This window comes from Notothenia rossii, assembly GCF_949606895.1.
Source record: "Notothenia rossii genome assembly, chromosome: 7".
NCBI classification, from domain to species: domain Eukaryota; kingdom Metazoa; phylum Chordata; class Actinopteri; order Perciformes; family Nototheniidae; genus Notothenia; species Notothenia rossii.
The window spans coordinates 18,586,891-18,599,695 of NC_136905.1; the positions used below are offsets into that span (position 1 = coordinate 18,586,891).

The 12,805-nt window shown below is 38.9% G+C and overlaps 2 protein-coding genes across 3 annotated transcripts; one reads left to right on the forward strand and one right to left on the reverse strand.

Annotated features, from left to right (window-relative positions):
• Positions 1-97: 97 nt before the first annotated feature.
• Positions 98-7,076, reverse strand: dbf4 (DBF4-CDC7 kinase regulatory subunit). Of its 2 annotated transcripts, none has more exons than XM_079691342.1 (13): positions 6,873-7,076; positions 6,575-6,702; positions 6,074-6,243; positions 5,274-5,471; positions 5,100-5,150; positions 4,958-5,027; positions 4,791-4,867; positions 4,612-4,657; positions 4,457-4,502; positions 4,237-4,362; positions 3,638-3,752; positions 2,435-2,541; positions 98-2,310 (listed from the first exon to the last, which is right to left on the reverse strand). In XM_079691342.1, the coding sequence occupies exons 2-13, from the start codon at positions 6,618-6,620 to the stop codon at positions 1,539-1,541; spliced, it is 1,824 nt and encodes a 607-aa protein (XP_079547468.1). In that variant the 5' UTR covers positions 6,621-6,702; positions 6,873-7,076; the 3' UTR covers positions 98-1,538. The 2 variants fall into 2 exon arrangements, with proteins under 2 accessions (XP_079547468.1, XP_079547467.1); XM_079691341.1 differs by having other exon boundaries at positions 2,435-2,550; positions 6,873-7,074.
• A 431-nt stretch (positions 7,077-7,507) lies between these two features.
• Positions 7,508-12,488, forward strand: slc25a40 (solute carrier family 25 member 40). Its single transcript, XM_079694603.1, has 10 exons — positions 7,508-7,667; positions 7,891-7,992; positions 8,317-8,376; positions 8,472-8,578; positions 8,711-8,778; positions 9,007-9,131; positions 10,138-10,421; positions 10,526-10,607; positions 11,452-11,532; positions 11,625-12,488. The coding sequence occupies exons 2-10, from the start codon at positions 7,899-7,901 to the stop codon at positions 11,756-11,758; spliced, it is 1,035 nt and encodes a 344-aa protein (XP_079550729.1). The 5' UTR covers positions 7,508-7,667; positions 7,891-7,898; the 3' UTR covers positions 11,759-12,488.
• The last annotated feature ends 317 nt before the right edge of the window (positions 12,489-12,805 follow it).

A 12,805-nucleotide genomic window follows, 5' to 3' on the forward strand; every position in this document is an offset into this window, starting at 1 on the left:
AGCAGTTGACAGGTTATGTGTACCATGTTGTATGACCATAAAAGCATTTTCAGTAGTTCAGAATATGTATGAGAAACAAATGACAATAATGTCTGCATTCAGTGTTGCTTTAGTGCTTTTATTTGCAGCTGTACTTACTGTACGCCTCCGAACATTGCTGCTCAGGTCTTTCTTAATGTCAGTGGCAGAGACTCCCATCTGACCCAGAGCATCACTTAGAGAGCTATAAGGGAGAACAGGGCTCTATGCTAATGCACTAACTGCAGGGCAGAGAGAGGCTGGTCCAGCTAATGCATCAGAAAAGCACAAGGCAGGTCATGAAAATTGCACTTAGGAATAATCCTAAAATGTCATATATAATGTCAAGCACCACACATCCAACCTACGAGACATTCAAATACATTATGCAACAATTATATGCATTTCAAATACATAATACGATCAGTTCGGCATATCTGAGAAGATTCAAGGCTACCTTTGTTCAGGTTATTGGGGATATTATTTTTAATTTAAGCTGCCTCTTTCACAAAATGCTAAATTTTTATGAAAAGTATTTATGGGAAACAACTGCAAGTAGGGACTGTAAACTATGGAAATAAACTATTCACCAATAGTTTATTACATACACTCTTTTTTACACAAATCACTTTTCCTTTCTAACGCAAGGCCTCTGTAATGTTGCCATGGGACTTTAAAGTGTTAGGGCCTTTTTCCTGTTCTTCAGAGCAGTCTTCAGGTGGCATTTCATTTCATAGCATCTAGAAGAATGTATCTACCTGAAACTAGTATGTATAAACGACTGTGGACTAATGTTTAGGCCCAAATTTGCTATGCATTTCTAAAATTAAATATATTGACATACTGTCAAGAACGTGAACAAATGATAATGTTTTATGATTTAACCAAATTAGACCATGTGGGCAATTAGTGGATATTTCAATGTAGAACAATGGATTTGCGTATTATTAAACGCTATTTTTCTTCACAAAGTAGATTAAGAGTTTGAATTCAGGTTAAAGCAATTAGCTATTATTATTTTTTCTAACAAAATATTTATATAAAATTTGACAAGATATTTGAAGAGGATTGTTTGAAAAGGGTTGTGACTGGATTTTAAAATATTATTTTTTAACAAAATGTTTTGACAAATATGACTATAAAGACAATATTTCAGTTTTAATTACTTTAACTTCGAGTCTACTTAGACTGTTCATTGTGTTCAGTTTAGAATTTAAAATTCCAAATCTGGTTTAAAAACAGCACAAGAAAAAACTGTCATTTTAAAGTGAATAGAATGTCCTTGAATGCTGCTAACCACATTTAAGTTTTAGAAAAACACTCAATGCTGTGAAAAAAAAACACAGCACATCCACAGCTGCCTTACATCTGATATAAAACAAAATGAGATCAATCTGCCTACTGACATTCCTGTGGAGAGATTATAGTGTTTTATATGGTTCACAACACAGAATATGGTATCCTTCAAGTATTTTAAAAAGGCAGTAATAGTCCAGTTCATCCCTTCGATTCCTTTCTCCCTAGTCCTCAAACCCCAGAAACTCTACTTCCATGTCATCACTCGACAGAAAAAGTCTCAGCAGGGATTTGTTGGGGATGTCACTCGGCTTCGCACTTTCATCGTGTGTGCTGATTTTCCGTCTTTTGCGTTTATAAACTCTCACCCTCCTCTGTATGACAGGAGCGAGGCTTGCTGAAGGAAGGCTCACTCCTTCCCTTTCCGAGAGGTTGTTTCCAGTCTTTTGGTCGGGCAGAACGTTTCCTTCCTGAGCAGCCTCACACACCGAGGAGTCCTGCTTCTCATCAGACTCCTCTAGCTGATGAGTGTTCACATCATGGAGGTGAGAGGGAGAGCTGTTCATGCGTGGAGATATTGTTTGGTGCTCCTTGTTGTCCTGAGTCTCTCTGGAGCAAATAGAGGGAAGAAATTCACCTCCAGAGGGCGCCGTTTCCATATTCTGCTGATCATTCAGAGTCTGCTCTGCTTTTTGGGTGCGAGAAGTCAAAGAGTTCTGTCGGCACGGCCGTTTACGTGCAAGAGATTTGTGCTTTGATCTGTACGAATTTGAGTGATTGTTCCTCCTCTCCCCCTCAATGTGATTCAGAGGAGCAGAATCCGTAACTGAACTGATTTTTAAAGTGTGTCCCGAGTAAGATCCCATGTGGCCATCAGCAGTCTGATGCTGCTCTCCTTTAATAATCTCTGTGGGGTCCAGATCCGTCTCGTGTCTCAGAGCAGTTTTCCCACAGGGTTCGGGAACAAAGAGAACGGAGGAAACACTGCACTTCAGTCTGAAAGGAATCAAAGACAAGTTTCCATGAGTAGAGTGAATAGAAAGACAAAAGGTCTATCAAAAACACATTGACTTTTTATAATCTTGTGAACATTATATAGGTGGAAGTTTGATCATATTACCTTTTAACCTGAGATTTGATGTGGAGGAAGTTGAAGTGCAGGGTTGACACCAGTTGGTCTACCACCAGGTACTCATCGCTCTTGGAGAAATCCTTGTGACGTTCACTCTGTAGATGCTTAACAAAAGGAAATCAGCCAGTTTTATCACACACACACACACACACACACACACACACACACACACACACACACACACACACACACACACACACACACACACACACACACACACACACACACACACACACACACACACACACACACACACACACACACACACACACACACACACACACACACACACACACACACACACACACACACACACACACACACACACACACACACACACACACACACACACACCTTTGTCAGTCTACTTAAAACAGGGCCAAATACTAATCATCAATATATAGTTATATTACATGTGAACGTAATTCCAAAAGTATAAGAGCCTCCTCCATTTGTTAATATTTTTTTACATCATATTGTCGGCAGATTTTTCTTTATGAAAGTTTGCCCTGCAGTATAAACACATACCTGATTTATCTAAATAGCAGTATATCTAAAACATGAATGTCTTGTGTTGTGTGTGTTGCGGCTAAGGCTGCATTAATGCAGGGCTATTCAATTAGTTTGGAATGGGGCCGGTTGATGAAAATGATCCGGGAAAAAGATGGCTTGAAATATGAGCAATCATATTAAGAGCTTCAGATACAGTAAATACTACAACAGCATATAGTGGAGTGCATATATTGTGTTTAATTAAATCAACAACATAGCCCCAAGGCCTTTATAGATCTAAATGGAAAGTTCAGAACTCAGTAGACCTACATGTGAAGCTAATTTGACCATCAACATCATTTCATTTGATTTAGGTGAAATTATCTAATCATTCACGCAGAGATGCAATAAATGACAGGAGTTGTCACTACAGTATCTAGCAGGTGGGTTCGAAACCCGAGCCCGCAGAAGTTTTCAGGCAATGTCTTTCCCATGATCTCTCAATTTAACAACCTCTCTGGAATAAAGGCACTCTGGCCCACAAAAAAAAAAAAGTAGATTACTTTTTAACATTATACTCAAAGGGCCAGTAAATATCACACCGGGGCCAGATTTGGCCCGCGGGCCGCCAATTGAATAGCCCTGCATTAATGTATTACAATTGTATTGCATTGAACGTTTTTTACCAAAATAACTTACCATTGAGACGTTCTCATATTTGATCAGGCAGCACTCGCAGTAACCACCTCGCTTCTTGTCTCTGTTCTTCTTTCGGACGTTTGCTCGCTCCTCGCTGGCCGAGGCTTTCACACCTCTGTTCCCAGAGGTTGCCCAAATAAAACCAAACATCAGAAAAAAAACAGTTTGGATCGCTGCATTTTGATCAAATGTCATTCGGGCTTGAAGAGTGGCTCCAGCAGTTCCAACTAAAACTTCTGTGCAACTTCTTTTACAAGTGTGATGAGTTATATTTCATCAAAATTGATAGTTTGGCTTCACCACACAATATGAATTAAAACCTGCACGACAACACAAGTATTTGAGAACAGGCGTCCCTAACAGAACATCAGTTATTTGTATTAACAGTGCTGTAAATAGTATAGAGACAACTGAAAAATACAGAAGGAGCCGAGTTAAAAAGTAAGTTAGTTAAAATACCTTTGAAGATCCTTAAGAGTAATCTTTGGTGGAATTTGCTAGTTTCAGTGGTTAAAATGTAGTTTTAAATGTAGTCATGTGACAGCTTGACCCACTGTGCTGAGATCAGCGGAGAGCCACGCAGAGAGGAAACACCGTACCTGTGTCCCGGCTGTTTAATCCCAGGATTCACCTTGTCGTGGACAAAGAAGGGACTACAGGGAGGAAGAGTCTTCAAGTTGAACACCGGCATGTTCGGCATAGTGAGGCTGATTGGACGGTAATGCCTGAGGAGGTAAAAATAAATATGTTATAGTCAGATGTAAACAACCCTCAAAAAGGAGGGGCAAACAAGCATCTTTTTATAAACTGTCTCTTTACCTGCTTGAATCCTCGACCTTGACGAAGGGTTTACTGATCCGCCCCGCTGGAAGAGACATGTTGATAGTCAAAGTAAATTCAAGCATGCATTTACAAAGCAATTAAAACAATGGACAACATTAAAGAGGACGGGGTAATGAGTCAATTCAATGTACCTTTGCATTTCTGAAAGCCTTGCTTCGCTGCTGAGCCAGCTTTCACCTATAACATTTGCAGAAAAAGCTAAAATTATTCTACAAGGTTAAATCCAAACTTTTCATTTAAAATAACAATCCCAAAATGTTATTCAATTTCAACAAAGGATGCATTGAAGAATTGTAACCTGTACACTCACACTTGTCTTGGCAGCAGTGGTAGCCGGACACTGCCTGCTGCAATTCTTTTGCTTCTTCTGAATATATGCAACTATAGCTGCGTGGCAGAAAAAAACAACACAATTACTTATTTTTGGAATTATAAATACATTAAAGATTACATCTACCATTATTTAAGACAACATACCATCTATATAGACAATTTTCACACCCCACTCCAGAGCATTTGACAGGATCTTGTTCATTTTCACCCTCTCCTAAAAACAAACAAGTGTATTAGCACAGAAAACAGTTCTTCACTTCAACTCGCTAGTGTTGACTTGACAAACCTGCTCTTTCACCACTCTCTCCACCAAAGACTTCCCTCGACTCGGAATAAACTGCAAGACAAAAAGAAAAGAATATGAACAAATTATTTAGAAATAAATTGTAACCGTAAGAAGTGACATAGGTGACAAATCTGCACTATAGTTTATATAGTTGAACAACAAAGGTGAACTCACAGAATCCGTTTGGCCCCGAGACTTGCTCTTCATGTTGTCCCCAGGCTGCTGCTGCTGCTGTGGTGCCGGCTGAGGGGAGCTGGGGCCGGACCCCGGGCTGGGGACCGGAGGGTCCTTCCTGAGGCAGTGCACATATCTAGCCTCCCTCTTGTTGGACACCAGATACCTAATTTCTTTGCTGAAGAACTTCTCAACAGTCTGAGGGACAAACGAGAGAAACACAGTTGTTGAGGAAAGCCCTAAGACATTTATACCACCTTCTTTAACAAATGCAACACACCGACTATGCTTATGGTGACTGAAAGGGTTTGTCCCAAAACCTCAATAATTGTTTTGATAATAACCACAATTTGTCCACAGTACAGTTCACCGAATACTGGCCAAACTGGCAGTGAATGTCCAAAAGATAACATTTATTATCTTAATCAAATATTTCCTGATTTAACTTACAATGTTATTTTACTGCGGTCTATATTCAGCCAACATTTAAATAGTTTGTCTTTTAAATTAAAAAATTAATTATTTGTATTTACTCAAATATTAAAACCAAAACTCAGGCATTGTGTTGCTAATAATATTGACGAATGTCAAGCAACACCAAGCCCTAGTGTGTTTTTGCAATCATCATTATCAGAATTCAGATTAGTCAAGACTTTATTGATCAGATGAAGCCTGATAAAGTCCGCTGAGCCGAAAGGAGGAAATCTAGCATTATGTGATGTAGCACAGAAGAATTGACAAAGGTTTGAACCTTCCTGACAGCCAATATAAAATCATTTGAAAAATGTGTTTAGTCTCACCCCTCCCAGGTCTTTGATGTCACCCTCCAATTTCTCTGCTTTTCTGTTTGAAGGCAGGTCCAGGTAAAACACTTTCCCAGCAAAAGGTTTGACTGGAGCAGGAGAGGACACACATGTTGGCTTCGCTTGGCTCGGCGTACCCTTTTCACAGGCTTTACCGGTTCCTTTCCCTGAAAGGCAATCAGAAAACTCACAGATGAGAGGAACACAGACAGGTCCCTTATAGATCTCAGATGAGAACTATATATACACTTCTACTAAACTTGTTCTCAGAGGAAAATGTGGTTATTTGTATTTAACTACATATTAACTATGTATTTGACCACTAGCTTTCACATTGACATCAGAATACTTCCTCCACCACTAAGAGTGTAATATAATATTAAAAGGCTGTTTCGTTGTGTTAACATTTTAATAATCATATTGTGGGTTGGAATAATAATAATACAAGAATATAAATAAAAATAACATTAATAATGTTATAACAATAATAAACATTACCTTGCCAGTTGGGTTCTGGATGCCTGAGGGTGTGTTTCGACTTCATGTTGTTCTCTCTCGTTGAGAACAAAAGTTGTTGTTGCCCTCCTGTCTTTAGTAAACATTCCCCAGAAAATCCATGTTTGTCCCTGTTTGTAAACAAAGACATTGTTTAGAACATAAGAAGAACATAAACAGTAAGGCAGGCTGAATATAAAGTATGAACACACTAAGGCTAACCTCACGTCCTTGGTCCCTTCCTATTGAAATGTACGCTAAACTAACTGACGATAACGTTAATTTTTGAATTCAGGATTACCGTGTAACGATAACGTTTCCCCGGCGGAAAGACAGCTCCGTCGGTTAGCTGCTCAATTTACGTTACATTACGTGTTAGCGTTGTTTGTTTAAGGCAGGGTATCCATTGTCAGGAGCTTTAACAACTGTTTATACAGCTGCAGTCAACTTTTGAGATCAGCGGTTTACAAAACATCTCTTTCCCGCTTTAAATCATAAAGTAAGTAGAGGAAGTATGTGTTGCCATGTCTGCCAGTTTCCGGTCACGTAACCACAGAATCACACATTTCTCAGTTTAATACTCACAGATTTTCTTCTATTACATTTAAATCAGATAGTATTCTTAAATATAATCTGCTTGTCTTTAAGAAACATAATTTCCATACTTTCGAGAAACTCAGTAGTTGTGTTTCTTTTGGAAACTCGTCAAACCTGGCAACGGCGGAAATAAGTAAATGCATCCTTTCTGTTTGAATGTGATGTTTCCACATCACTGAAAAAAATAATATATACCTTAAAAATCTATAGCAACATTTTTTTCATTTGCGAATACATCTTATACACTGAATGTGTAATTACCTGGACATACATTATTGCATCAAATGTAACTTGTAATTATGCAAAGTTCAAGAATGTGCTCTGCTGAAATGCCTATTGCGTAGGAAATGTCACCATGCAATGTTTTCTGTGTAAACCTCAACAGCTAGCTAAGGTTAGAGCTCCTGAACTCACATACAGTTATTATTTTTTCTTTTATAGCCTAAGAGTAGTGTTTCTGTACATGGGAGGCTTCGTTAACGCAGAGACGCTGTAGCAGGTAAAGTTAACAAGTGAGCTACTGTACATGGATTAGCTAACTCTGGTTATCTAGGGAGCTGCTTTCATGTAATGTTACGACACATGCATGGTTTTGTAATAACGTACTAACGCTGACCTTTCTGTAGCTGCTCATTAACTCATTTTGAAAAGTATAAATTAAAGCCTATGTACATATTAAAATACGTCTAATGTCAAACTGTATCTTTGTGTTGTTTCTAAAGAAGACAGTATGAGTCGTCAAAGTCCTGCAGCCAGTAATGGCATTACCCCTCTTCAGCAGATGGTGGCGTCCTGCTCCGGAGCCATCGTCACATCTCTGTTTGGTGAGATACTACACTTTTTATTTCAAATAACTAGGTTGAGGCTTTGCTTGCTTCATCTCGTCTAATGCACAATTTATCTGAGTGATGGAATAGTTATATTTATTGTAAAATGTATGTAAAATGAGTACTGCAGTATTGAAGACAGCGTTACTAGTACATTTCCTACATTCAAAACAAGTAGTTATTATCATTTTTGAGTGTTTTACTTTTTAAATCCTGTTGTTTAAATACTCTTGTCCACAAAAGGTGGTGGTAGGATCCATAGAAAACATGTGTGCCTAATTTCATTCATGGAGGTTCATGTTAATTTCTTTATTTTTTCAGTTACTCCTTTGGACGTCGTGAAGATCAGACTGCAAGCTCAGAAAAATCCCTTCCCCAAAGGTATAATGAATGCGTACTTTGTTGCTCTGGTGTTATGCTTAATATAGTACTGGTTCAAATATTACATGAGTTTGCCTTGTGTTAATACCTTTCAGGGAAAAGCTTTGTTTACTGCAATGGACTTATGGACCACATATGCGTGTGTGAAAATGGAAACACTAAGGCCTGGTACAAAGCCCCCAGTCACTTCAATGGCACAATGGTAAACATTTCAGATAGCCAATGCATGTCACCATTCACTTTTTACCCCAGTAAAACATTAGTAGCCTTACTTTGACATGTGCCATAGCTTGTTTGTCTTCTTTCACTGACTCCACACTGTACATCTCTGTAGGATGCCTTCGCCAAAATAGTGCGCCATGAAGGAACAAAGGCCTTATGGAGCGGTCTACCTCCAACCCTGTGAGTGTGAAGTCTTGTTTTCTCATTTTTTGAAGTTGTACCAATTAGTGGCAAACCACCTAGGTTGTCTCTCAGGGCTGATTACCAAAGATTAATTGCTGAAAAGTGTTAATAGATTTTTCTTTGATAAATCACTTGGTGAATTTATTTATGGTGTGGTTTTTTTAGCTGCTTTTTCCCTGATTGGAACACTTGAGTATAATATGTGGATATATATGTTTTCTTCAGTGTTATGGCAGTCCCAGCTACCGTGATCTACTTCACGTGCTACGACCAGCTGTGTTCAGCACTGCGGGTCAGGATGGGAGACTACTCTCAGGAGGCTCCTCTCCTGGCAGGAGCGATCGCTAGAGGTGAGCTAACCGCTGTCACATCAAGAGAACAGGACCACCTCTATTTAGAGCTTCATCATCAATTACCAGGGTTCCTACGGTCATTAAAAACCTGGAAAAGTCATGGAAATTCAAAATGCAAGTTCCAGGCCCTGGAAAAGTTAATGAAAAAAATATTTTTCCCAAAGTTTTGGAAAAGTCATGGAAATTCAAAATGCAAATTCCAGACCCTGGAAAAGTTATGGAAAACAATATTTTTCCCAAAGATTTGGAAAAGTCATAGAAATGTAACCGAAGTTGCATCAAATATAATTTATTTGATTTGTTTTAGACAACATGTTTCATATTTTCCAGCTTACCATGTCAAAATAAAAAAATGTCAGTGGTACCACTGAGAAAGAGTAATTTCTTCGGTCATGAAAAATTAGGTAACGGTCATGGAAAAGTCATTGAAAATCATTTGTGAAAAAGTGTATGAACCCTGAATTACTGCTGATCATCCCTCAAAACTCACCTTTTCACTCTTGCCTTCAAATCCTATTCCACCTAGCTTTGCACTTTTGTTGTTATTTTTCTTATTTACTTGCTTGTAAAGCGCTTTGACCACCAGGAAAAGTACTGTATAAATAACATGTATTATTATTATTATCTACATTTAATTAGTGTTTACAGAATGGAACACATCTATTATCTACTGAAGTCCCTTTCAGAATAGTAACCTTATTGCCGTATTTAAATGGTGCTAGTAGTTTAAGTAACAGATTTTATTACTCTAGGTTTTAATTTAGACCCTGACTTTTTAATAATGGCTCAGGTTTTAAAAAGGGCAGTTTATGAGGTTGAATACAATTTGCTTGACATTGACAGGCACTACTCTTTTCAAATACTAAATACTCCACCATGGTGAAACATAGTCTATAATGTCCTTTTCACCTAGTGCATTTCAATCATTTTTCTCTGCAACAGTATGATTTTTAGAAGATGTGTTTTGATCTTCTCCTCCCTGTTTCCTCTGTGTGTGTGTCAGTGGGTTCGGCGACAGTGATCAGCCCTCTGGAGCTGATCCGTACGCAGCTGCAGTCTCAGAAACAGTCATACAGGGAGCTGACTGACTGCATCCGCTCTGCAGTGCAGTCAGAGGGCTGGCTGTCTCTGTGGAGAGGCTTGGGACCCACGCTCCTGCGAGACGTGCCCTTCTCAGCCATGTACTGGTACAACTACGAGAAGGGCAAGAGCTGGCTGTGTGAGCGCTCTCACACCAGAGAACCCACCCTTACCATCACCTTTGTATCAGGAGCGATGTCTGGCTCTGTAAGTGCATCTGCTTTTCAACCTGTGGAAAAAGAAAGCAAATATAATAAACTGTCATATAATATAAGTAAACCAAAATCTAATCATTTGTACATTTCTCTTAGATTGCGTCCATTGTGACTTTACCCTTTGATGTCGTCAAAACGAGAAGGCAGCTGGAGCTGGGAGAGCTACAAGCAAAGAATTGTAATTATGGCATTATTCTTTTTCTTTTTATAATAATGAAATGTTACTAAAGTTTGCAAATGTTGTTTGTCAGTGGATTCCCAACAAGGAATAGGTTTAAGCCCGGGTGGTACTTCTGCATTTGTCTAAACTCACATGAAAAGATTGTGCATCCTATCATTGTCTTGGATTCCTTTAAATATATACATTCTCAGTAGACAAAATACAAAATAAAACTTTATTAAGACCCTGGAAACAAGTCAACAGCAATTAGGATGAAACGCGGGAGAGATATAGGTAAGAGCGCAGAATAGAATCTTATTTTAAGAATACAAATGTGATATTTGAATGAAAATAAAGCAAACAATGGGAGGCTTGCCCCTTGATAGCGGCACTGGATCTCTGTGAGGCAGTGAGTGGGCCGATGCGCAATCTGTTGATTAAAAAGCCTCAGTCCCAATCAATTTACACATTTAAATAAATATACGATTAGTTCAAAGTCCAAAGTAAGTATCACATCAAACCCCAACGGATATAAAAGCCCATCTGAGGACTCTTTGTGCAGCAGATAGGTTTCAGGCTCAGTATTGAAACTGAAATTGCATCGTTCTTCCTGTGCAGGTCTTACATTTCCTTTGCGGGGGTCAAGCTTTAGTTAGGAGCCTGATGTATACCAGCAAAAACGACTGGCCTTGTGGAATAAATCGTTTTTTCATACTCAAGGTTACTAGCAGTGAAAAACCTGGAGTTTATCTGACTATGGGGGCAGACAAGAAAGGCCGTTGTATTTGACTGAAATAAAATCCTCCGTCTTATATTTCAGTTAATGTGTCATTTGATGGTGATGTTATCGCTGTCTCTTCAGTGTCATGTCAGGTCTCCTCCTCCACCTTCAGCGTGATGAGAAGGATTGTGGCGCAGAGCGGGTTTAGTGGACTGTTTGCAGGTAGATACTTCTGTGATGTTTTGTCAACGATTACAGATACGTCTAACCACATGGCATCTAACCGCTCCTCTGATCTGTTGCCTCTCTGCCAGGTTTCATCCCGAGGTTGATCAAAGTGGCTCCAGCCTGCGCCATCATGATCAGCAGTTATGAGTTCGGCAAAACCTTTTTCCGCAAACAAAACGAGGAGAGGACACTCAGGCCACTGCAGGACACGAACGCTTGATATATTCCCTGTCATTTCTCTACAAACCAAACAGAACTACTGCTAGAGTTTACCTCTGGAGGGAGGGGGGGAGGGGGGGGGGGGGGAAGTAGAAATGTAAATGAACAAAATTATGAACTACTTGACCCTTTCTGAGTAAGAAGATTTCTATTAAATTATTATAATTAGTATTTATAATGTATTATTCTATGATTTGATGCGATAGATCCTGTGTGTGGAAATGAAAAGAGGTGATGTTTTCATCAGTGTTCAAATCAAATGCTTTTTGATGAATTGAACTGCCAACAGATGGCACCCCAGTGTTTTTAATCTGTATTCTTTTTAAAGGTCGAGCGCACTGTGCCTGAAGTCATTTATTGGTGATGTAACTGATTCCTCTATGTCACGCTCAGTCAGTGCATCCTCCCCTGTCCCCGAGAACAGATCTCCATGTTCTTGCACTTCTTCTCCAATTCCCTGTGAATACGTGTGAGACACGAAAGCCAAATGGTACCATTCTGAAGCTGTGAGTTTGTTTTCAGTTTGAAGAGACTGTGAATCATGTAAACTTTCTGAAAATGTTACGTCTAAAATGTTGAATACACGTACGTGACATTCTTTCGAATTTCTCATTCATTGACTCTATGCAACGTGTTCACCTCACTCATTATGGACATCAATCTCACTGTTTGAGTAAGAGCAGTTTATTCAAAATGAAGAGTGAAAAGGCAAATAAATCTAATAAAACATCTGCTGCGTGTCTGTGCAAATGACTGCTGGAACGAGCTAAAGGCGAAATGATATTTCAGTGTGGAGGTATACGGTTAGTCACTAACAAAACAAATTGAAATGTTCTGATGATTCAATCATTTCTCATTCTCGGAAATATATGTTGCAAAGTATTTTTTTAACAAGGTCAACATAGAGTTTTAGGAATTACCTATTTGTTGTAACTAGTGATCAAAATACTGCATTTTGATAATCAAAGGGAATAAAACAAGTGTCTGTGTCTGATGAAGCTGGACTTTAAAGTAAACCCAGAAGTGAAGGGTGAGTATTATCTTAGGG